Below are 26922 nucleotides of genomic sequence, written 5' to 3'. Positions count from 1 at the left end.
ATTTTTCATAATCACAGCATCTCAAAAATACTGGCAAGTTCAAAATACGGCAGAATTCATAAACTATTATTTTCATAAAACGTGTACAACACAGGATTGAAAGAAGTCTCTTGTCTTAAAACGGAGGAATGGAAAATATTAAAAACATTTTCCGAGGAAAAAATGACCGAAACTTACTGTCTGGAATATGGAAAAAAAATCTTATATGTATAGCAATATATTTTCTGACCCAAACTCATCGAAAAATCTACAACTGTTAAATATTTCCATAACTGTTAAATATATAGTTAATGAGCAGCAATGCCAATATAACTTATGTTTCGAAAAGAAATATTTGATGATTTCCAATTCTAGTATGCTTTTAACCTCCGACACACAAAGGAAGTGGGTTATAAATTTGATGTGTCTGTGTATCTATGTGTTTGTGGCACTCTAGCGCCTAAACGGAAGGACCGATTTTGAAAAAACAAAATATTTGTTCGAAAGGAGAGTTCATCAAGAATAATCTTTGCTAGGTTGCATCTTTAGATGACATTCATTAACGAAGATAGTAATTAAAAACCTCTAAAAGGTTTGTCGCGATTTTTGCAGTGAAAACACAGTTAAAAATTTTAAAATTAAATACCAAAATAATGAAAAATTTTTTTCGCGTCCTGATAGAATGTGTTTGGAACATCCATGTGTCATAGAATTCGAATTATAACGCTTTCTTAAAGCAGATAAACGTGCGAAAAGCGTGAATAACGGCGAAGCCTTTATTCACGTGATTGATAACCGAATTCATTGTTGGCTAACAAGGAAATTAAAAGCAATGATTTAAAGTTTTTATCTATTGCCAGTTTCTATTTAATAGCAAATAAAATACATGACATTGACTTTTAATAATAAAATACATGACATTGACTTTTAACAATAAAAGGCTTTTAAAAGGATTTTCAATTTTCCCTATTGATTCAACAGTTGTGACTCAGTCGAGGGGTTTTAAAATCATTGCTTGTAAAATATTAATATTCTGAAACTCTCTACGGATTTTGCATTAAAAAATTTGGCATACTAAGCTTTAGGTGTTAATTTGCAACTCCAGAACTCGATTACGCTACCTTGCGGTAATTAACATTGCTACCGGAGAAGGTAAAACATTCCGTTCCACGTGTTTTCTTTCTAGTAAATTACAGGCTTCAGACAGTTTGTGGTGTTACGTAATTTCAAAGGAATCGAAAAGAAAGCTTTCCACAAACACGATGAAAAATTACTGTTATTCACTAAGCTTCAAAGCAAGTTATAAGTTTCGGCATTTATTTGTTTTACCTTTTTCATCCGGCAATAGAATGTGGTTGCAGCGCCCCCTACAATTTTTTGGAGCTGGGAATAGCTTGGATCAAATCTCCAGTTTCATACACAAAAAAGAATAGATTTTACTTGATGTGTGTAAGTTGTCTTTGTATTTTTCAATAAAAATCATAACTTATTTATTAGGTGAGAAAGCGTACGTATAAAATAACTATAACAACTGTTTTTTATTGTTGAAAAAAAAATGCATATGAAGCTTCTTTAGACATTACTCTGAAAGCTTAAGAAAGAGTTAATGAGGATGAAAACTGCTTTGTGTTATTGAGTAAATTGTAAAAATTAAGCAAATTCAATGTCGCAGAACTGCATTTAGCTTCGTTTCAAGGGTTATAAAATTTTACGTGCGCCTGGTTTTCCTATTTAAATGGCAAAACTTTCTAATATCGAAGTATACCGCTACTTCCAAGTTTTTGCCACAGACCAACTCTTTCGATAACATACAAATCCTCTTAGCGGCACGACAACGCCCTCTCACTGTCTCCAAAGATGAACTTGAGTATGCTAGGACTTGCCAACAAAATGGTTTAAATAATGTTTGTTATTGTCTAGTATTGTGTGGTATGAGAAACATTTTAAGTACCTGATGGTCCCTGCCTTCCTGGTGGTCCTGGACGTCCCGGCTTGCCACGCCCTGGGGGACCCGGAGGTCCCCGCAGTTTTGCTGTTAATTCGGCTAGCTGCTCTACAACAAGCAAACATATACATTTAATGCAACTGTACGGAAAAGTAAGATTTCCTAAACAATTAAGTTTTGTGCAGAAAATGACAAAATAATACAGATAAACAGGATTACGACATCATTTGTAAGCATTAAAAACAACCACAATACTTTAGTCTTAAAAATTTAAAAATATTCACATTTCGGTAAACTATGGAGTTTAAGGATAAGGAATTTTTAATTATTCTTCCATGATGTGCTTGATGAAAAAAAATCGTACTACTCATTATCAGAATGTTTTTTAGTTGTTTGTACTATAATTATAGTATTTAATTAGTCGACTCTGGTAGAATAACGAAGTGGTTAGGCGTTCGCCTATTACGGTCATGTTAAACCTAGCTCTCATAGGGAAATTTTAAAGCATTCAGAAAATTCATACAATTGTGCGGAATATTAAAAATCCCTAGAGTACTTATTGGCTTGAATACTCATGGCAAAACTAAGTTTCTAGTGCAGATTTGCATTGCGAGAGACTAGGTGACTCCATCTGATTAGAAAACTGAGATCAAAATTCTCACTTGGTCTATCCACTGATAGAGGTGCCCCTTGAAAGAAAGCCAAATCCTACGGGATGCACCAAGTCTGTAAATGGTAATGAACCAATACGCAACAGCATTGGAAACAGAAAATAATTACAATACTTAAATATACGAAATAAAATGCTTAAATTTAAGTTTCAGATAAGTGCATTTAGGTTGTGTAAAACTATCATACTCATATGTTTTTTTAAAAATTAAATCTCAAATTTATCTCTTTTTATTGTAGTTAAACTTACCTCTCAGCACTGAAGCACAGATTTCCCGCATTTCTTCTTCAGTGTAGCCTCTTCCCTATGATAAATATTTTCATGTGAAACATAAGTGTATTTGAACAATGCTGTACTCAGTAAAGAAACTTTAGTTTCTGAGTGATAAAAAACTAAAGGCTAATTTCTATTTATAGACATTACCTTTTTTTAGATAGTCTAACTATAAGTCCTCAAACTTCAATAAATTAAATTCGTTAAGAGTGGGTTGCAAAAAAAAAAAAAAAAAAAAACTTTATGTTCTCCTTGCTCATTTGTTTTCATTCTAACACCCAAACTTACATTTTGAATAAGGTAATCGCATGCCAATTTCCTATTAGATAAGGTTTGAATATAACAAAATGAAACGTTGTTTTTGCGATGCTGAAAGAATATACACAGATGAATAATCAATTTCACGCAGTCAGAAAATTATTTTATTTTATTAATTTCAATTACCATCATTTTTACAAATACTTAGCTCTTGTACGGCTCATTAACAGGAGAATATTGTTAGTTACTTCTTTCGTCTGAAATCAGTAAATTAACGTATTTTCTAAGTTAACGCCATGCGTAGTATTCTTGAAAGAGAAGTTATTATAGAGACGTATTTTTCCAAAGATTTCTTCTTTTCATTAATGATGCTTGATTTGGCAGAAGGTAATCATTACACAGTGAGCAATTTTACCATTCATTGTAGTTCCATCATATAGATCAAAATGTTTCTGCGTATGATTTTAAACCCCTAACAATTGTTTATCCAGCTGAATGTATGATTTGGAAACATACACTCAAGAGCCAAAACATTATGACCACCTGTCAATAACGAGTTGGCCCACCTTTGGCGCGCAATACAGCATCAACTCGCCTTGACATGGATGCCACAAGTCCTTGGTAGATTGGCCGGAGACAGATTGTACCAGATGTTTAAAAGATTGTCACGCAAATCCGAGATATTGCGAATTGGTGGTCTTTGAATTCTGAGCTGCCGTCCCATGACATCTCAAATGTGTTCTGTCAGATTAAGATCCGGTGAGTTAGGCGGCCAGGACATTAACTGGAATTCAGCATCATGTTCCTCGAACCACTCCAAAACAATTTTAGCCTTGTGACACAGGGCGTTGTCCTGTTGGAACATTCTCCAAAGCATAATACCGTCACCACCGGCCTGTGTATGACCTACTGTACATTGTGGGAGCAACTGTTCGCCCAGAAGACGGCGTATCCTGACACGGCCATCACCGTGATTCATGACAAAACGTGATTCATCTGACCAGGCAACTCTCCCCCACTGATCCATGGAAAAGTCGCGATGTTCCCCGGCCCAGCGCAGGTGCAGTTGGCGGTGACGCTTGGTCAGCAAAAGCCCTGGTTTTCTAGAAGCGAAATCACCGAGCTTTGGCGTCGCTACTCGGCGTGACGCTGAAATCAAAGTCAAGTGATTCCGGCGTGGCCACTCACGACATCAATTTCGCTCGGGCGAGCATGCGCAGAAGAATCAACTTTTCCTCTCGGCGATAAGCGACGCCGAAGGTCGGCGATTCGCTCCTAGGAAACCAATGCTAAAGGCACACGAGTGGGACGTTTGCTGCGTAGCCTCATATCCAACAGTGTCCGCTGAACAGTGTGCTTTGATACTATTCTACTTGATCCTGCATTGTATTGGGCTGTCAGCTGAGCCACTGTCTGACTCCGGTTTTACTTCACCGTGCAAGACAGTCTCCGACGACCTTTTTCTTCGATAGCGTGTGGACGTCCAATACCATGTCGTCTACTGCTGGTTTCATCGTCATTCGTCCACTGTGTATAAATAAGTACTAACAACCCAAGGCCGCGAACAACACACGAGTTGTGCAGTTTCTGAAATACTTGTTGCGAGCCTTCGAACCATTACAATCTGCCGTCTATCAAAGTCGCTTAGATTCTCAGCCTTTCCCATCACACACAAAAGCTAAGTGAAAGAATGAGCAGCAGTTAAATACCACTTCCACCTAATCACGTGCCTTCCACGTTATCCAGGCGAGTTCATTGCAAAATGTAGGGGTGGTCATAATGTTTTGGCTCTTGAGTGTATATACTACCTTTTTAAAACTCACAGCTTCGAAAAGAGTATTTGAGGCAGTGAGAAGTAAAGGGATGTAAGTGGATCTTTTAAAGTTTTGAGTAAAACATGTTTAAAGGTACCATCCTAGGTAGACTTTTATTCATTTTTTTTTCTAAATCATGCTGTATAGCAGCAACTACCAGGGCTACTAGTACCATCTCTTGTCCCAAGACTGAGGAGAGGTTCACCTACCATGTGTACTGGTTATCTCCAAATTTTTAATTTTGCCACTTACATCTCTTTGATTCTCACTGCCACATTTTTAGTTCAGTATTTTATAGTTTCATTGCGTAATAATTAATTTTGCCTTGTTTTAACAAATTGTTTATAGCATATATCATTACACGAACAAGTAAAATTTGATGACGTGCAAAACTTGTAAAAGAGATTACACTTCGGGGATGGAAAACTCTAAATACAAGGTCCCGTTCCGAGTTTCAGAACTCGCATATTTAAACGTCAACACGGGACTGCGTCATTTCAACGCGATAAAAGTAACTTTTTAAGCTAATGATTAAAGTGCAAAGCAATTCGCAGCATCCTGAAACAAGTTTCTAATTTCCGAAGTGTAGTTCCAGTCATTAATATTACACCCCCGGTGAAACAAACTCATTAAAAGAAACGGACAGCAAATCAGAATCAACTGAAATTATCTCGCGAAACGAGCTTTTTGGGGTGTCGGCAATGATTAATGAGGAATCAATTACAGACGCACTCGCTTTCTTTTCGACTCTTAATTGGGAAAAGGAATTAGATGATTCAATTAACTTACGGGTGGGCCGGGTAGTCCGGGCATTCCGGGAGCGCCTCTGCTTCCCGGGTTGCCGGATATGCCAGGGGGGCCTGCAGGGCCCGGCATTCCGATCTGTCCCGATCCTCCTGGAGGGCCTCTGTCTCCTGGTGAACCACGTTCTCCAGGCTAAGAAGGATAAGGCACCATATGAAGATATAGCACGGATGGAAATTTTATTGAGGCATAACAAAATTAAAAACCACATGACAGATATACTCAAGACTATAGATATTTCTCCTGTATTATTTTTTTGCAAGAATTGCTTCTAAGTAAACATTTTCCAGCGCAAAATGGAAATGTAGTATTATTTCATATTTTATGTTGCATTATTTTTTTTCATGATTATATAAAATAATATAAGTTAATTGAAACTATTCAAAGTTTGTTTTTTCCTTTCTCAACCCCGTTTTTGGAGTTATTTTATATTTTAAAGAAATCTAAGCGAAGGAAAACTACATCGCTTTCCAGATACGTTATACTGTAATGTATATATATATATATATTTTAATTCATTTTTTTATTGACACTTGATTGTGAGAGAGAGACACTTAAGAGATTGAAAGCGTGCAGAAGTTTCTTTTTTTTTTTTTTAATTCGGGTCATTTACATCATGGAACTGAAAACTTTACATATTGATAAAACCGTTCCTTGTGATAACAATGAGCTCTTTATTGCTCTTCCAAATTTTGTTCGTCACAAAACTTCTTCTCTCTTGCAATCAATGTACCCAAAGTTAAATCTTTGACACTTATCAAAAAATACTTTCAATGTGAACAGAAGTTAGTGACTAATTATAGCATTGCCCCTTTGACATTGACAAATAAAAAATTCGAATACTGAGAGTAAAATGCTTCCCTAGGTAACGTTTATACTAAATGTTTCAAATCCCTTTTCTTTAAATTGCAGCAAATGTGTAAACCGAGTGCATTACAAACGCTGGTGCATTTTTTTTAAATTTAAAACAGCCTGATATACACTATAATAGCGAATTCACTGATGGAGAATTTGATAATATTTTTTTAGGTAATGTTGGACATGCAGGGAAATGCTTTATTTTGACAAGGCTGGACTGAATCCTTAACTGTTTCACTGGTAAGACTGTGTTTCAGAGATATGAAGAAACGAAAAAGTGGTTAACAATGAACGCTATTTACTGGTGTTTAGGGTTAATCGACTGGAGTTAGGGTTAAAATTTCAACTATCAAAATATCATCAAATAGGCAATTGCTTTGTTCAAATGTTGAAGCATTTTTCACCCGTCATACCTTGACAGGCGATTTTCTAGTTTTATAAGAAAAATACATCATTTATATGATATTCAAAACCATTTCAAATAAACCCATTAAGTAACATTTAATTAACTTTGCAACGCATAGATTGATCTTAATTGAAAATGTTTCACCGAAAGTAAACAAGAATCTAGAATCAGATTTCTTTTCTGGGTAGAAAAAGATTTAATCAATTGCGAAACAATTAAAATCAAGTCCTAGGTTGTCCAAGAAAAATAATGAGTGAATGTAAAATGTTTTGCTGATAAAAGTTTAAAGCAGTTATTGTAATTTATTTAAGAAATTATTTCTTATTTAAAATACAACAAAATTGTATAAACGGGGTGAACCACTTGTTCTAATTCTATGAAAAATTCTGAATTTTCAAAGACTACATTACTTATGGGAGTAATTATATCGATATTAAGTTTAAACATGAAAAAGAAAGCAACATTTATTTAAATAACTTGTTTCTTTTATCCTAAATCTCGTTATTATAATACTTTAATTTCAACTACAACTTCTTTTTTGTTTTGTTTACGAAAAGTCGGTAAAATTATTTGTGGGTAAAATAAATGAAGAAATTTTGACGAGGTAGTTCCACGTCATTAACAACGCAAAACGGAAAATAAAACTAATTACTTTCTGTAATTATGATGAATATTCAATTTCTTAACATTTTCGGGAACAAAATTTTGAAGAAAAGAAAACCTATTTTCTGTACCGTAAACGCGGGCTACTTTGGAAGAGATTGTGGCACCTTTCTCATTCTTTTCTCAATAATTTTATAACTATTCATATTTTTAAGCTGTGGGCTCTTGTTTCACAAACCTAGAGATGTCTTAATTTAAGTTTTGAATAGTGATCAGATTTTTTCCAAGTATTTTAACCCTTGCTTATTGTTTTTTATTTGGGTCAATGTTTCCCTTGCTTTTGTGTTACTTTGGTCCAAAGTGGTTTTCCCTATTTAAAATCATTGTGGAACTAACTAGAGACAAAGAAAGACGTGTGCTCATAGGGGAAAATATTTATTTGAAAGGAAAATGTATTTTACAAGACGTTTGTGTCACACATATTTGTTTTAAGGAAAATTATTATTATTATTATTATTTTTTAATGTATGTGTATACCTAGTTATCGTTTCAGAAATTACGGACGGAGAAGACTGATCTTTTCATCAGTTTTGGAGGTTGAATAATTTTATTAAGATAAATTCATTCGTAAAACACAAATGATCCTAAAGTTTCGGTCAATTCCAAAACTTTTTGGTGTGTTCCATGCTCGCTTCTCCTTCTTTCACATGAACAGCTATCTTTGGAAAACTGAGCTCATTCCATTCTACGATAATAAAATTCCGTAAACTTTCCAACAAATTTAATCCTTTTTTAAAACCTCCTGCAACTCTTAATTCCTCTTCATCTTCCATAATGAAAGCCATGTAACTGAGTCATGATGAATTGAGTCTGCAATCTCTCTCTCTTTATCCGTTGCCAATTCCAGTTTTTTTCTTGTGTTTTTCTTGTTTAGAGTCTTAATTTTAGCTATTCTGTACTTTTACAAATCTCTCTGGCATATTTTTTTAAGTTTTTAGGCTGGACCAAACAGAAATGAAAAGTACAATTATACTACGACATAGAGTATTAAACAGTGCTCATAAATAGGCACTTAAAAAACTCTAAGCTGATGTAGAACTGCTCCTACACGGAGAAGTTTGAGAGGTTATGAACGCACATGCACAAGGAACGCAGAACGACTAGTGTTGCTTCTTGAACAGAGCTATAGAACTGCTTGGCGTACATAATTGAGTGCTTAGGGTGACTCTCTCGTGGAATCTGTCAAAGAATGTTGAAAAAATTACGCCCTGAAGGTTGACAGAGGACGTCGCATCTTTTTCTTCATTATGGCCAAAGTAGCTCGCGTTTACGGTATCGTAAATGGTGACCGTTCATCACAGTAATATAAAGAACACTTGGGCTATTTACTTTCGTTAAGACATCACCCCAAAAAGCAGCTAAATATGCCATTTTAAAATAACAAGTTCACTATAGTAAACAATTTAACACAACATATACAATTAAATACAAGTTATATGCTACGAAAAGCTACATTTTAGGTTATATCAGCTGAAGTTTTGTTTAAAGGTGTTTAAATAACCGTTACATTGCCAAAATAAAATAATACGTTGTGAAGCAAGTTGGTGTGATTGAGAAAATTGTATATCATTATTTTCTCGCACTGAATAAAAAGTCCCAAGAGTTCAAAAGTCGAACCTTTACAAATACATGGATAAAATGCAAGTTGAAAATATTTTTTATAATCAGACATCAGTTTAAACGGAATTAGAACATTAATACTTGTCTGCAATAAAGCTAAACTTCACCATGCATTCCATTCCATGCTTTATTAAAACTATTGCGCTCGTGAAAAAACGATTTGTGCTACTCACCAAAACCCTACTTAGTTTAAATGTTAACACCTATACTAAGAGAATTCAGCATCATTACTATCTCAAAAGTACAAATTGAGACCGTTATTAGTTGCTGCTAGAAGGATTGCTAAATTTACATGAGTTCTCTTAAATTTATTTTGCTGAAGGGGGTATATCAAAGCAAGAAGTATTCAATTAGAAATCGGCATATTTTATGCTTTTAACTTTTAAAATGTAGTAAAAATAGTGAAAAATATAAAAAATAATTAAGACATACCATTCCCGGTGGACCCATATTTCCAGTGGTACCCTGAAACATAAAATGATGTTTAAACCATACATGACAATATTGAAAAAATCTAATCATCTTACATTGGCGTAGATAAAAATACATTATCGACTAAAACTCCGAAAGTGACTGCAACTATAACATTAAAAAAATGTGCAGCACAATAGGCTACAAAAAGAAAAAAAAAACTAGAGTAAGAGCTATTGAATTTGCGTTACTTCTTCCAAGAAAACTAAAAAGGAATTGAAAATAACTATTCTTTGCAAGGATACGAATTTTTTTCTTTAAGGCTAATCCCTTTTTGAGTTCTTAGCTTAAAAAAGAAATCTTTCCAAAAGTACAATCGTAGAGTAAAACTTTCTTTTCTTATTTCCACATGCATAGAATTGCCACATGCTGAGTGTTTCTGCTCACATGTAGTTTTATTTCATTCAAAAAGCAGGATGATTTCAATTATAACAGAGTAAATTTGTGTCAAACGTAAAAAATATTAGCAGCTTTTCCTTGTTTAACTCTTTTTCTGTATTTCTTTGTTGAATGAATTGATTGTTAATATTTTAAACAACGCGTTTAGTATCAAAATCAGCTCTTTCTATTTTTTGAAATTTTACAGTAAACCAAAGCTGTTTCACGCTTTGACTGCTCAATTTCTCCAAAAGATTTTCTTTTTCGTGTGAAAAAACATTTGGTTTACGACTTTATTTTTGTTTCCCTTTTTTGAAATTAGCAGTATTGTCTGATTATTTACAGATAAGAATAACATGGAATGTGCTTTCTTTTTAATTCACCGGCCCGCCCCCTCCCTCTTCATTTTCCTTCAAGTTGCAATTACACTCTATAACAAAAGATCGACGCAAAGTGATAAAGAAAGGAAAGTAAATTTCTGCTTTATTACATGACAAAGAGGGTTTTCTCTTCGACATTATCATCTTCTCTTGCCTGCTTGATGAACTGATTTGTCACAGATGATGTATATCTGAGATCACTTGGGACGGTAAATCGGACAGCCTGCGAGTTAAAACGAACTAGAGGTGCATTTACAGTAACTGTGGAACGAAATGACGTAGGACATTGTACAAGACAGTTATGCCTCAATGTTCACCTGCATCTCCTCTTACATTCACGTTAGAGGAGGCTCAAAAGGATACTATAACCTCCATTCAGTTGGTATTCTTCGAGTAAAACATGATCATTTTACTTTCCTATTGTAATCGATTTCGTATATCGATGTTTTCCTTACGCTATGGGGTTCTCTGGAATACGAAACATGGTCGCCTCTTACATTAATCCACAGCATCATGGTAGCCTATTGGAACGCTTGTGCTTCAGTTACATGTATTAGCACTCATGGCGGGGCTACCACAATCCATTTTTGCTTCCTTTTACAAAGTAAATTAAGTATTGTATTCGCGAAAAAATTTTGACCCAAAAATAGGCCTTAATTTCCATTTTGCTCGCCCCCGAATGAATTTTGAGTTTTTTTTTCAACACAATCACAAGTGGATAAATGCCTAAGAATGCACAGACACCCGAAATATCCATTTTGACTACTCCCGTGTTAATTACAACGAATTTTCTCGTGACGACCGTATGTACGTATATATATGCTTATGTGCGTATGTCTGTATGTGCGTATGTATCTCGCAAAACTCAAAAACGGTATGTCCTAGAAAGTTGAAATTTGGTACGTAGACTCCTAGTGGGATCTAGTTGTGCACCTCCTCTTTTGGTTGCATTCGGGTGTTCCTAAGAGGGTTTTTTACACCTTTTTTGGGGGGAAACCATTGCTAATATCTATGCAAACTCAAGTGGTGTTATAATTTGGCAAACATTTGGCGACACATCGCCAAGCTTTTGGTCGATTTTTTCGCCAAATTGGTGACAAATTCGGCGTTTTTTTTTTTTTTTGTTTTTAATTTGGTTTCATTTTAGCCATTATTGGCGATACTTAGAGAGTTAACCATTAAATCAGATTAAAATGTCCAATGTTGGGAAAGGTAATCTGTATAAAACGTTTTTTTGCTTTAGTTCGCAACAAACTTGGGGCAAAAATCTTTAAAGTGCTTTGCTTACTCCAAGACACCACTGTTATCATTAAATTGGCGTAAAAGGAAGTCATGTGATGCACACACACATCAGCTCGTTTTAACTGTTCAATGTTCAGTCACACATAGCAAGAAGGTCAGGGGATTTCCTCCCTCACAAATCGAGCTTATCCGAGATCATTGGAGACGGTAAGTCGGACAGCCTATGAGTTTGATCGAATTAGTGGCACGTTTACGGTAACTGTATTACGAGATGATGTAAGACATCGTACTAGACTGTTATGCCTCAATGTCCGGGTGTATCACCGCGTAAATCACGCTAGAGGTGGCTGAACAGGGTACTAAAACCAGTGGCGTCCCTTGCATGGGTGACACCAGGGACGGTAATTATGGTGTCAACCCTCCCCGCCTACAAATGCAAAAACGAAAAAAAAAGTTTTAATGTTTCATTTAAACACAAAAACATGAAATTAATAGAATAGGCCGTCGAGAGGTCAAAAAAAGTAAGGGAGTGTATGAAATTTATGGCCCCTTAATTATGTCAAACTTTTCTCTCAAACACAGGGAAAGATAATGGGGTTTAGTTTTATGGTAAATGAGAAAGTCACTACTAGATCTGAGTATTGACAAAATGAACCTAATCCTGAATATAGTATTCAATTTACTCTATGATATGGGGTGGGAAAGAGGGGGTCCGGGGTTATATTCCCCAGCAAAATTTTAAAATTTGTGCTCTTAAAAATGCATTTTATCCTCATATTTTTCAAAAACTTGCAATTCCACTTTGGGTGTTACCCTCCAGACGGGTGACACACGGGGCGACCGACCTCCCCCCTTCCCCGTAGTGACGCCATTGCTTAAAACTCCATGCATGTGATATTTTTCTAGGTATAAATGATCAGTTTGATGTCTTTTTGAAATTTTTAACGTTGTCCTTACGAATGAAAAATTTCGTTTCAGGTTGTTCGTTGTAGGTGCGTTGATTTTATTTTTTTTTGTTATGGAGTCTAAACTCGTGTGGTTACTCAATTTTATGCCATATATATTAGCTTTAAAATTAAAAGAGCAAATTAAGTTATTGAAATAAATTTAAAAATAAGATTGAAAATAAGTTTAAAAAAATTCTTACAAGGTTTTTACCAATTTTTAATCAGTTACAAAAAGAGTTTAAATAGCATTTCTCACATCAGCAAACTTACCCGAGGTCCCGGTAGTGATACAAGTCCTTCAATATCATAACTCACTAGTCCACTTTCACCCTGAAACAAGAGAATAAATTGAAACGAGCGACTGAATATTATGTGGGATTTTATGGTTTGCAAATTAAAGGAACACGTTAAATGCTAATGATTTTGTACCATAAAATAACTGAATAACGGTTGAGTACTATTTATTTAAATTCGATGAAGAATAATTTGCAATGAATATAATGAAATGTTCATTTCGTGTAGTTCAGAACAATTTATGAAAACAATAGTAAAGCTTCGTAATGTTGTTGGTGCGTGAAGGAATATTTTCTCTAATTTTGTTTTGATGTATTGGCTTTTCAGACGATTTAAAACCTTAAACTCCGTCCTTGTGTGACTTGAAAGAAAAAATAATTTTAAAGTTAAAATTCCAGCATCATTCCCTCCCCCTTCCAAATATTTCAATTTTCATACAATGAAAAATAAGATTATGAACTTCACAACTACATCCGTTAAAACAATATTCCTCCATACTTTCAATCACAAGCTAAAGAAAATAAAGGAAACATTTCACGAACTGTTTATCAAAATCAGAATTGCAAAATATTTTACTCTATTAAATCTCTGAAAAATCGTAATTAAAAAACAAATATTTTGCTTCTCTGCTGTAATATTTGATATGCGTACCAGTTAAAACACCTTCTCAAGGTAATTTATTTTGGAGACATTTACTCGAATTTTCTACCAGAATGGAAAAAAATCGTTTAATCTCGAAATGAAATTGAAAAAAATAACCAATATTTTTCGAGCATGATTTGAAACTCAAAAGGTTTGTTTTCATTTTTGAAAGCCATTGGGAAGTAAAAGAATATTCATGTTTGAAGTGAGCTCAAAAATGAATATTATTTTCCCTCTGATATCGAAAACTAAGAAAAAAATATCGTTTTCCACTTGCAGATCCCCTGTAGACTCTGCTTAAAATTGATATTCTAGTTCTTTGTAACTAAAAACGTTTTTTTTTTTTTCATGAAATGCATTTCGGTCTTTTTATTAATATTTTCAAGATAGACTCGACTCTCTCTTTCCATAGGAAATAGATAAATTTGTTGATGCATATTTTTAGCCGTAAAACAGAACTCTAAGCTGAAGCTAAATTCATTCTTTTAGCACAGTAAGCTCAGTTCCTGCAGCAGAAAATTACTTATATTTTCTTCATTCTGAAACATTCTATTGCAAATGTTCGGAACAAGAAATAATAAGTTGAAAACCATTTTAGTGAATGTGAGAAGCAACCTAGTGTTTCAAAAATTTCATAAATCGTATGTATTTAGCTATCACGAAAAAGGAGTTCTGTGATGTGATTTGAACATATCACATTGCAGAAACTCATTTCACAGACCATCACTAACAAACAATCTAGCCGTAGAGTTCAATATCTTATTTTTATTAACTGTTTTTTATTGCATGAGACAAAGTGTATCATATACCTTTAATGTGTCAGTCCCAACTGCTTTAAATTGCTTTTTTCCAGCTCAAAATAATGTAAAATTTTCGTTCAACTTTTCGAGAAGTGCTTTACATTTCCACGATATGTTAGGAAGTTAAGCAACGTTGAAGTCACATACGATGCCTAGTACGACAATTTTTTTCAATAGACTATGATGCAGATTTTAAGTCAGGCGAACAATCTAATTTTTTTCTTCAATATTCATTGCACCTTTCTAAAACTCTATGCGATCATTAAATATGGCATAAAAAACACATTTTGACTGCTTATTTGTTGAAAAAAAAAGTTTATAGGTTTTTATTAGTAAAAAAGCCATTACTTTTAGCAAAAAAATACCATTTCCTTATATACCGGGAACCAGCTACAAATTTGGTTAATCATTTCCTCTCGAACGATAATTGGTGAGAGGCATCAGGGAATGGTATCAAAACGCCTCGTGAAAGTCAGCTGCGTGTCCGTGGGTGGGATGAGCGGCGGTAGCCTCTCAATCATGTAAAAAAAAAAAAAAAAAAAAAAGTCAGTCTCTTCTTCCCGGCTGAAACTTTGTCAAATTATAGTTAAGACAGCACCTCGAAGGAAAATAAAAAGTCAGCTGAAATAACTCGGTGGGTTATGAGTCAGGCTGGTAGGTCGAACATGTAAAAAAGATTTAAAAAAAAAAAACGAATTCAATGATTTCCTCTCAGCTAAGAATTTGCTTGATGACAGCTTATATGTAACAATGAATAAATACACAAGTCATCTGGCTATACCCAGGTGGAAAAACGGTCAGCTAGTACATTGAAAGTAGACGCAGGAGTTAAGCGGAAGCATCTATCGCATACTAGAATGCGCCAGCTGACGAGTTTTCCCTCGACTTACTACTGCCAGCTGACTTTATTTATTAGTTAGAGAAGTATATTAACAATCAGCTTACAAATTTTGATATGGGGGGAAGAGACGTATGCTAAATTCTTTTCGTTATTTCTAAAGATTGAAGTAACACACGCTAGTATAGCATACAATAGTGGTATCTAACCTACTGCCTGCGGGTCACATTCGTCCCGTGAATAGATTTGTTCCGGCCAGCGGGAAGCCTACAAACCAAATGAACGGCCTTTAGTTGATAATATATTTTCTTATGTAGTTTTTAGAGAAAATTAAGCCCCAAAAATCTCAAAAACTGCACTATTAATCGCTTAAGTAAGACAATTTCGTGAGTGTACGGCGAGAAGCAGGGGTACCACTGATTAGACCAGGGGGTCCCAACCTTTCTGGCTATGCGCCCCCCTCTGAACATTGATGTGAATTCCCGCAGCCCTCCCCTCCCCCGGTACACTACCATAATCGGAATTAGAAACTAGCGCTGATTATTAAACGAACATGCGGATAAGTTTGTGCACAGAATTTAATATTACAACACATAATTTAATTTTGCGCATATTACTATAAAAGCAGCAGTTGAAGAAGTAAAAAACTAAACAAATTAATTTGAGGTAAGTGAGGTTGGCATTTACAGTGACTTTCATAATATTAATGGGAGGGCTGCCACTGTTAGTTCTGTGAAAGTTTTTAAATATTAGATTGTAACACCTGAGGTGACTATAAATGCCTTGCTCTATATTTTGACTTAATGTATGCGAATACTAAAAATCTAGATTTATGAGGATACTATAGTATTAAACATAGGCGCATTTATTTGTGTGTGTTGCAACCCTATCTCCTCCGGACTGGAAATGTCTACCAAGTCAATACTGGTGGTTTTGGATACAGAACATCCATGGGAAGGCGTTTTTCCCCCCTCTAAACCTTCTCAACCCTCTAAACCTTAAGAAGCTGGTTATCTAGTCCTGAGGATGTCCTAACACACTGAGAAGTATTAAAATATCAAATGTCACCCGCCGCAGGCGTCATCGAACCACCGCAAGTGTCAAACGGGACATGGCGAGTGAAGTGAGCACGGGGTTCAGCCCCCTAGTATGTAATAAAACTGTTCTAAAAATCTCAAAAACAGATGATAGTGTCAAAATATTTTCAGGTTATTACAAATGTGAGCAAAATGCTTTCCTTTTTTATTTGCATTTTTAAACATTCACGGCTGCCTACAAATTCTACTACACTGTTTAAAAACATCCTGAAATATTACGGTATAAGTTACTGGCATCCATGTTGCCAGTAACTTTTAACGTAAAATTCTATTTTACTGTAAAATGTTACGGTAAAATATTGGGTTGTTCGGAAAGTCATTTCGTTTTTTTTGGGGGAACATGAAAGACAGTTTTCGTATAATGAATAAATATTTTATTAAAGTATATATTGGCCATTCTGGTCCAACACCTTTTGCCATCTTTCTGGCAGTAACATAATTCCCCTCTCATAAAAGTTTTGGTCCTTGCTGGCAAAAAACTGGTTCAGGTGGTTTTTGACATCTTCATTTGAGGTAAAGGTTTTGCCATCCAAAAAATTTTGCCGGGACCGGAACAAATAGTAGTCGGAAGGCGCCAGATCTGGAGAATATGGTGGATGTTGCAGTACGTCCCATTCAAGCTGTAAAAGTTTTTGGCGAGTGACCAAACTTGTGTGAGGCTCCGTAAGGACATGGGGCACCCACACATCGAGCTTCGAGGTTAAGCCCATGCCTTTCAAATGGCCATAAACAGTCGAATTCGACAAATTTAATCTCTCACCGATCTCTCGTGTGGTTATTCGCCGATTTGCATCAACTAATGCCTTTATCGCATCTTTGTCAGCTTCAACCGGCCTTCCAGACCGTGGTGCATCTTTGACATCAAAATTGCCGGATCGAAATTTTGCAAACCAGTTCTGGCACTGGCGTACTGTTAACACGCCTTCTCCATACACATCCGTCAATTTTTTTCTCGCTTGGACAGCATTTTTACCTTTTCTGAAGTAAAAAAGTAAAATATGACGAAAATGCTGCTTATTGCTCTCCATATTTAAAAGGGCACCAACCAAAAACTACTGCGTAGAATTAATAGAACTTTTTCACACACAAGCCTTGCAATATCAGCTCTCAAGACATATAATGGTTATGCGGCTTAAGTGTGAAGCTGGTTTCGAAATAATGTAATTAAGTCCTCTGACGGGAAAAAACGAAATTACTTTCCGAACAACCCAATAAATGAGAGTAAAAAACCGCAAAATGCAATTTGCAGTTTTGATCTCGGGACCATCGGCTTGGCAGGCGGCTTTGCTGCCCACCATACGAGTTGGGATACATCGAGCGAGGGGAAATACAATGTTATGTGCTTCAAACTAAGTCACGTGGTGTATCGATTGAAGCTGCAATCGTTTGCTTTTTTCGGTAGAATTTACTGTAAATATTTTATGAACTGGAAAAACTCCATTTTACAGTAATATTTACTATAAAAGTTTCCTGAATTTTTAACGGTGTACGCTCTCATATTGATAACCGCTAAACTATAAAGGGAACGAACCAAACCTGGCAGGTTCGTTATGTTGTGATTAGGATCTGCATAGCCTTCACAATGCAGTCAGGTTAGGGTTGTCCCATCTATAGACTATCTCAGCCGAAATATTGTTGGATTTTTGGCCCCCCTCGCCTCCAAAACTTTACAATGTGGTCCTTGAATTTAAAATGTTAGGAGGAAGTAACGGCGATTAGAATATTGCTTGTTTTCCAGGAAAAGAAATTTCGTTCCGCCTTCGTCATGAAGTATTCGACGATTCTATTCCAATGTTTTTGGAGGAAAGCTTACAATCGCTGCATTTTGCTGTTATAATATTAAATTCTATGACAAACTTATCCACCAGTTCGTATAATAATCATTGATTAAAAAAAAAGAAAAATATATATATACATGTTCGACCTACCGGCTGACTTAGAACCCACAGCGTTATGTCAGCAGACCTTTTTATCTTCCTTCGAGATATTGTCTTAATTATAATTTGACAAAGTTTCAGCCGGGAGGAAATGACTGACTTTTTAATTTTTTTGCATGATTGGGAGGCTATGCAGCTGACTTTCATGCTGATTGGTTTTGATACCATTCCCTGATGCCTCTCACCAACTATCGTTCGAGAGGAAATAATTGACCAAGTTTCTAGGTGGCTCCCGGACTATTATTAACACTTTTAGAACATTAACCTTTTCAAAATTTTAAAAGATTTATGTGTCTATCTCTTCGTTAGATACCAGGGGTAAATGTTTAAAAAATCCCCCCCCCCATAACGTGATTATTGCCCCCTAACTTTAATTGAACATTATTCCAAAACCACATATTGCAAGTGCATTAGCTTTTCGAGGTTTAAATCATAGTAATATGTTCATTTACCATTTTTGCAAAGTTTCAAACGTATAGAGTTAATACTTTCATCGCTAGAGCTGTTGGCGCAAACAGAAACTTGAAAACGTGGTTCTGAGAAAGTCAAGAAAGAAAAGTAAATTTAAATTGTAAGCAGTGCATTTGATATCAGTAAATTTCTTCTCATCGATTTAACGAAAAATTGCGGATATAGAAAGAAGAAAATTGGAGCTTTCTAAATTTCTCAAAATCGACTTTTTTTTTTAAATGAGAGTTTTTGCCTACCTTTAAAAAAAATATCCGCAAGGTAAATCAGTAGATTATTCGCAACATTTATTATAAATAAAGTCATTAGTATCTAGAGTAACATTTTTATGTTCAGTTCAGGAGGAATGTTAGATTATCAGTCACTTACTTTTGGACCAGGTGGTCCTGGAGGTCCTGGAGGGCCCTGAAAAGGAAAAAAAATGAATTTTAGAACTTTTGAATTTATGAGCTCCATTTTTCTTTTACAAAACTTAGTTGAAAGCAGTAATACAAGAACATTGTAATAGCTTTTGGTACTTGATATTAGTCAGCTTAAAAAATGATTGATTGTGTTTGTATGTTAGCGGAAAATATGATTGAAATGCTTTAAATAAAGCATATTAGCGCAGTGAATTGAAACTCATCCAAAGAAGAATATGAGTAAAACCTGTTTTTTTAAGGTTTGAAAACATCGAATTCATGTCCTGCTCTGCAAATGTAAATTGTAAAAAAATAAAAAAGCAGTTTAAATATCATTTTGGTATTATAGAATGTTCTAAACTTTTGTAATAGATTGTTCCAAAAAATTACGGGTGCAATACATCAATAAAGAAGCGAATTTGTTTGGACAGTACCCCTAATTTTGTATTATTCACCAATGTTTATAGAAAATATTCTTTCTTTGATTTAGCAAAAGTTATTAACTAAAAGTAGTACAACAGTCCTTTAATCACCTGCATTATAGGAATTTAAAAATCGTAGTACGACTTATGGAACAAGCGAAATGAGCACTAAAAAGCAACTGTTTAAGTAAGACTTGCACATCTAAAGATGCAGAAAGGTTTTTTAGGTGAAAAGCTTAATCTAATTACCGTGCTTCTTCTACGAAAAAGTGTCATACATCGTGCGAATTATTTCTTGGATTTTTCTTTTCTTGTTTCCTTATAAGACTCTTTACATGAGAGAAATATCTTGCTATGTAATCGTACATTTCACTTCAAAGTACGAAACTATGTTGCTGGTTCTCGAGCTTTCTGTACCGAACATTTTTATGAGGGATTTCTACTGCACACAATTTGCTTACTTTCATACTGAATTCTCTTTTTATATTGTCACCTTATTTAAAATGCCAGTTTAGGCAGCTGCTTAAATAAATTTGCAACTGGTTAAAATATACATATCTATCTATCTATTGATCTATTATATCTATCTATTTATTTATTTGTATGTGTGAACCTTAGTATATGTATTATAGACACATAGCACAACTCACGACAAATTTTATTTCTTTCTAAATTGAATTGAATCCTTTGCATATGAAATGTGAGCTCTGACTCATTATAAATCGCTCTATCACTGAGTGAGCTGGAAATATTTTTCATTGCAAAACTACCAAATCTAGATTTATTTAAACATGTAGAGAAAATATTGAAAACGATATTGATACTCTATAAAATGAAATCTTTACTTTTGAATAAATTTTAGGCTAAAAATGCTGCAAGAGTTTGAACTTTTAGTTGCGAATTTTTCATAAAATATTAATTTAAGGTTGAAATGTCTCGCAAATACTACGAGAAAAATACGCCGTAGAAGGAATCATTTTAATGGTTTCATTCAACGGTCGTTTGGTTATTATCGCAAAAACCTAAATTGGGGATAGTTCCACAGAAATGTTTCTCAGAAAGTCAATCTCTCTTAAAAATTAATCGGTCACTCTCAAGGATTATTTCATCGTTAGACAAATTTCGTCATTTATGAGTTCCTCCCTGCCTGTGTTAGAAACTTTTGCTCAAGTCTCAAGAAGTGTTCGTTTAACTTGCCGAAGAGTTGAATCGGAGCATTTTTCAAGACACAATATTGTCAAAATTGACGAAAATGTTGTAAGATTTGATGATTCATTACTAAAACGCATAACACTCAAGTACTGAAGCATTTTTGACATTTCTAGCGCTGTTATCGCTGAATGGCAAAGAGGGTATTTCCTTCGGTTCAAGATGAAAACAGTTTTACAAGAATATATCTTTACCAGTGCAGCATCAATAGCACTTATTTATTCGCTACCCTCGGGAAAAAAAGGAATAGCCTAACAATTCGTGTAGTATTAAAAGTTTAACATGTTTGTGAACATGCATTTAAATGAAATTCCTACACTGTAAAACAACCTGTGTAACCTTACTCCATAAAATTGGTGGCAGCTTAACTGCCTCCACTACTCTGGGGTAATTTCTTTTTACTAATAATAAAGCTGAAAGTCTGTCTAGATCTCTGTCTGTCTGGATGTCTGGATCTCTATGACGCGCATAGCGCCTAGTTATCATAACGTGGAACCGTAACATGGGCAAGCCAATTGGCGAGAAACTCACCATAGATTATTTGTAAATATACAGGCGAACCAAAAGACCTTTTAGTTTTCTACTACGGGCGAAGCCGTGCGGATACCACTAGTAATTGATAAAACGTAATTGTAAAGTTACACATCGCTTGTGGAAGGTTACACTATGGTAATGAAACTATAGTGTAACGTCTCACTAATTCTGCGTAAGGTTATACCAGGATTGTATGTATGCTTACAGAGAAATTGCTTGAAAGCTTACACATTAGCGAAAATTAAGCTTTTATTTGACTTTCTTCAACAATTTATCAAATTCACGCTTTTTAACAACCAATATACACCAAGTATTTTAATATACAAACAACTCATATTTATTGCACTAAGAGAGGAAATGCCCTGAGTGGTGTCCGAACCCCCAAACGCGAATCGTACAGACTCTCAATGCAAGCTCTTTTACCGCTCGGCTGCCAAGGTCGGTTTACGTTCCGCTAATAAGGAGTTGACATGCTCTGCGCCGATTCTGATCTTTACCCTTGCGCTTTAAATTGTACTGAAACCATAGTGCAAGGTTGCTCCAACAATTTTAGTTTTCAAAACAATGATGCTACAAGCTTCAGAATTCGTGTAACGATACACCCATTAATACTGGTAACCTTACACATTTTTATTTTTTACAGTGTACGTCCAGAAGTGTATTAAAAATGATTTCATGCTTTCAATCTACTATTGAAAGAGAATAAAATATTATTTAGAGCAACTTACTGCAGGTCCTGGAAATCCAACTAATCCTGGTAGTCCGGAAGATCCAGGAGGTCCTATTGGTCCTGGTGGGCCCTGTAGAAAAAAATAAAATCTATTTATTTTTTAGGGGTTACAAACTTTCTCACTTCTTCTGTCTCTCTCGATATTAATACATTTATTTCGTTGATATTAATGTCATGTACAAATACTTTCACGGTAGTTCTTGATTCTAGGCCTTTTTTGTATTAAAAAAAAAGAGGAAAGGGATGAAAACAAGCTATGTTCTGTGTAATTTGCTACTTCGCTATTAACTTCTACAGAAGCAATGTGATCCTCTTTCCTCTATTACTGTTTACTTATTTCTTTTACTGCTTCTTTTTCAAATCGCTTCTGTTAAACAACATTGACCTTGTTGGAAAACTGATTTGCTCAATGTTAAAATATAAACTTGCATTTACTACTAATGGCAGGGATTATCAAACTTTTTTTGAATCGCGGCACCCTTGGAAGATTTAGAACTTTCTTATGGCACCCTAGTCCATCTCTATTATTTAGGGTAAGTGTACCAAACAAGGCCACCCTAAAATTCATAACCAAGTACCTCGCTCTTTATGATTGAATTGGCTCCATCTTTTGTATACTCACCAGATGACTCATGAAAGCTAATAAAAAAATAAATCAAGCGAAAAGTGAAGTTTGAATAATGATTTTCAGCATTTTTAACAAAGAAAGACGATTTAGCCTAATTAAGAACATGGGTTCCTTCTAAGGGGTACTCTGGGATAGGATTACTTCGCTCAAAATTGAAGATTAAAAAAAAAAAAAAAAAAACGCCAAAACATATTATCATAACCAAAAAGGATTTTAAAAAAATATTCAATACCAATATAAAAACATACACATTAAACCACATTTGATAATTTCAAACGCATTACAAAAGATTTCCTATTTACTTCCACGAAAAGGAAACGTCACATTCGGGGCAACTGAAAATAGTTATTTTCTGTGTTTTGTCTCTCTTTCACATATGTGCAGCACATGCAAAACATGATTAATTCTCGACAATACTTTTCTAGCTTACCAAGTTAAAAGAAAAAAATACGGTATACAACGACATTTTTCTGCTTTAAACAATGGCACGATTGCCTCATTGTTCTATATGACCTTATTTAGCAAACCCACTATAAATATATATTGATAATATGGACACTTCGCGGCACCGAGTTTGAGAACCTCTGATTTATGGTATATTACTAGTACATCCGTCCCGCGTATAACACGTACTTCTACAACACGGTTTCGATAGAATACGGTACAAAACTTTAATTCATAACTACACGGTTTTGATGTAACAAGAATTTTAAAAGAAGGAATTTAATTTTTGTTCAATGCATTGTACAAAAATGTATGATAACAACTGTGATAAGTTTTAACTTTGTTTTTATGAAACTTTTACGAAAAATTTTCTGTCTTGGGCTCAAAAGTTTGGTTTCCCCGTATAACACTAACTTTTAACTTTTAAATACATACTTGATTTTTCTCATCAGTGTTCTAAAAGCAAAAAGGTGAATATTATTTTGTTTCCAATGCATTGTAAGAAAATAAGATTATGATTAAACATAAGCTAAATTTGGCAAACGATAAATAAAAAATGTAGTAGAAACAGAATATGAAATAAAATAAATAGAATAATTCTATTTATTTTATTTTAAATTTTGTTTGGTTGTTGTTGCTCAGACGAACTTTATTGCTAAAGAAAAGCTCAGATTTTTTTTCTCTTACGGAATGCGTTTTGTTCTTAGTACAGAAAGAAAAGCGGATAAAAAAGTTTTTCCTTGTTGTGCATAACAGTTTTAATTTGAGGTGTGTAAAATATGTTAAGTTTTATCTTTTATAACAACTCTTATTTTTAAATCAGTGGATCTTTGTACACTGTAAAAAATTTTAGTGTGTGTCAACACCAAAAATGGTGGCAACTACTTTACACCAAGTGTCGTGTAATGAAACACCAAAGATAATTCTTGGTGTTTGCTAACACCAAGAATAATCTGTGGTGTTTCACTACACGACACTTGGTGTAAAGTAATTGCCACCATTTTTGGTGTTGAGATATACTACATTTTTTTTAGTGAACATATTATACTAGTTTTAATTTCCCAATTGATTATTAACAACACAAATACATATAACTATTTTGTATATGAAGATTCTCAACTTTTTATTTTTAATACAAGGAATGGACATTTATGCCTATAAGTTGTTCAAAAAAGTATCTTTCAAAAACACTTAAGGAAACTAAAATTATCTGTATATTAGAACAATAAAATTAACACTTTTCAAAAAACAACATAAAAATGGAACAGTTTAAGATTTCAATCAAATTTATTCACAAAGATTTCTTAATAAGTCTTAAAAGTCTGGTATAAATAAAAATGAATTACAAAAACAAGCAGAATATAAAAATTTCAAAAATCACGATACAATAACGATCAAGTTTCTCGCTCCTCAAAAAAGTTATATTACAAAAAAAAAGTGTTTACTAGGCCTTACCGTTTTCACGGAAAGCGCGCCACACACATACACACACAAACATGTTATTTTATAATGAATTGATATACCGTAAACGCAGCCTTAAAGCAACCATGTTGAAAATGGCTGCTAAAGTTGTAACGATCATTCATAAAAGAATATATTCGTTCGTTTATTTTTCGGATGGAGCTAACAATGGTGAAAAGTAGCTTTGGTTTACGGTAATTGACATTTCATTACAAATAAAATTTAACATACCTTTTGAAAACTTATATCCTGTGCACAAAAAGATTGTGTGTTGACGACGTTGCAACGTGCTTGAGACTGATTAATGTTTGGTTGCCACCGGCTGTTTTCCAATCTTACACCAAAGTTGGTGTCAACGGATCCTCAAATGGTGTTTGCGCAAGTGACGTAAGTGTAAGAATTCACCAATATTGGTGTTTGGTTTCAGTTACACCACTTTTGGTGAATGGGAAAGCTAGATATGGTGTTTGTTGACTTGAAATAAAGCGTTGATTTGCACAATTTTTGGAGATGCTTAACACCAAACTCGGAGTATTATTACACCTCAGTTTTTACAGTGTATGTTCTGGTTGCCAATTTTCGTTTGTATGTTCTATTTAGTCGAAATTTCAGCTATTATAAAATTTGCACCCTAAGATTTGGTTTCGATATAACACGGTACACATTTCTTGAATTACATCATTTCAAGGCCTCGTATGACACGGTTTCGATATAACACGAACATGGTTTCGATATAACACGGTGCACATTATCATGATTTATGATGTGTACATGATCAACTAGGTTAAAAAACGAGTAAAAAAACCATTTATAAAAAAGTCTCGTATAACACGGTTTCGATACTACAAGGAACGAATTAACCGTGATATACGAGGGACGCCTGCATACATAAAAATGTTTAGATTTGCATGAAATATTTAATTGTCCAAGAGCTACGCAGTCTTATTTCAATATAATTGCTTAAATTTTAATTGTTCATCCATAAAATATCTTTATTCCTTTTTAAAAATTGAATACATTACGCTTAATGTATGTTGTAATTGGAAGTTCTAGGGTGGAAAAACATTTCCATATAATTGATTTTTGCCCTGTAAGTGCACTGCGCGCCGCTAATGCGAAAGATGTTTGCATAGCTCCTCCCAGTATTAAGATGTTTCAAACTGAGGGTATGTGTACAAGGTTGGTTCCTTTATAAGTTAAAGAAAATTCACTCAAAAAAGGTTTCAAATCTTCAAGAAATATAAATATAATAAATATTGTTCTATCCACTTTAAAATTTCTATAATGAATTATATATTCAATTAATCTCGATGCGTGAATTTTGAACTCTTATTAAAATGAGGTTGAAACTAAAATTTCAGCAACAGAGAAATATTTAAAACACATATTACAAAAAAATTGCTACACATTTTCCACGGTCTATTTTTCAAAGAATATAGTAAAAGTATTACTTTTTAAAAGCAGTTCCACTCATTATATTTGAAACAATTAAAACTTCAGTCCTCGCCTGTTTTCCACTCACACTTTGCTGTTCTGAGAGAATATTTTCCACAAAAACATGTTCTATGTGAGGGTAAACCTTTTGCTCTTGGCTCGTATTTATCATCGTGCGCTGTTCGTAAAATAGAAAACGTTTTAACTTACTGATGATCCTGGTGGTCCCCTGATGCCTTCAAGACCTCTAGGACCTTTGTCTCCTTGGTCTCCCTGAAATAAATAATGGCGTTTACAAAGAATAACAAAATTATAGTCTGCCAGTTTTGTGCACATTTGAATATGTTGCCAATTGATAATCAGAGCAAACACAATGAATGATTATTAACTGATTTTATGAACACAACAAAAATACGTAACGTGTTCTTAATATTTTTTGATAACTCAATTTAAATTATCCTTCTGTTGAAAATTCATATCCAAGTAAAATAAGTGAAATGATTCGGGTCAAAACTTTTAAACTCAAAATGTTCCCTGATCTCATTGAAATTTGCAAGAGCAATTGACATCATATTCTGATGATCCCAGGTCATCAGAATATTGGCAAAAGTCAGCATGGTAGAGATTATTATTTCACAATGCAGTCGACCAATCTAGTAAGTTTACGTATATGATTTATGTAATGAAATATACAGAGTGATTAAAAAGTCTTCACTGATAAAGAAAGTTCGTTTGAAAAGAAAAGAAAGGAAAAAAAAAATCCTACTTCAGATCATGAATATTATTTATCAAATGCGTTTTCTTGTGAAAAAGCCCTAACTCTTCCGATACTTTATGAAACAATATATATAAGACATCATTTTAAAGCTTTTTTT

The 26922-nt window shown here is 34.3% G+C and overlaps 1 protein-coding gene across 1 annotated transcript in view; it reads right to left on the bottom strand.

Annotated features, from left to right (window-relative positions):
* LOC129218973 (collagen alpha-1(IX) chain-like) overlaps positions 1 to 26922 on the bottom strand; it is a 137191-nt gene that overhangs the window by 26819 nt on the left and 83450 nt on the right. Inside the window, exons 30-37 of the mRNA XM_054853295.1 lie at positions 26258 to 26320; positions 22079 to 22150; positions 19154 to 19189; positions 12979 to 13038; positions 9723 to 9755; positions 5729 to 5875; positions 2844 to 2898; positions 1931 to 2032 (exon numbers count right to left, since the gene is read on the bottom strand). Coding sequence (XP_054709270.1) covers positions 1931 to 2032; positions 2844 to 2898; positions 5729 to 5875; positions 9723 to 9755; positions 12979 to 13038; positions 19154 to 19189; positions 22079 to 22150; positions 26258 to 26320 — 568 coding nt within the window. The remainder of the gene's footprint in view (positions 1 to 1930; positions 2033 to 2843; positions 2899 to 5728; positions 5876 to 9722; positions 9756 to 12978; positions 13039 to 19153; positions 19190 to 22078; positions 22151 to 26257; positions 26321 to 26922) is intronic.

This window comes from Uloborus diversus, chromosome 1 (genome assembly GCF_026930045.1).
Source record: "Uloborus diversus isolate 005 chromosome 1, Udiv.v.3.1, whole genome shotgun sequence".
Lineage (NCBI taxonomy): Eukaryota > Metazoa > Arthropoda > Arachnida > Araneae > Uloboridae > Uloborus > Uloborus diversus.
Note: the sequence above shows the minus strand (reverse complement) of the source record. Positions and strands in the feature narration are given on the sequence as shown.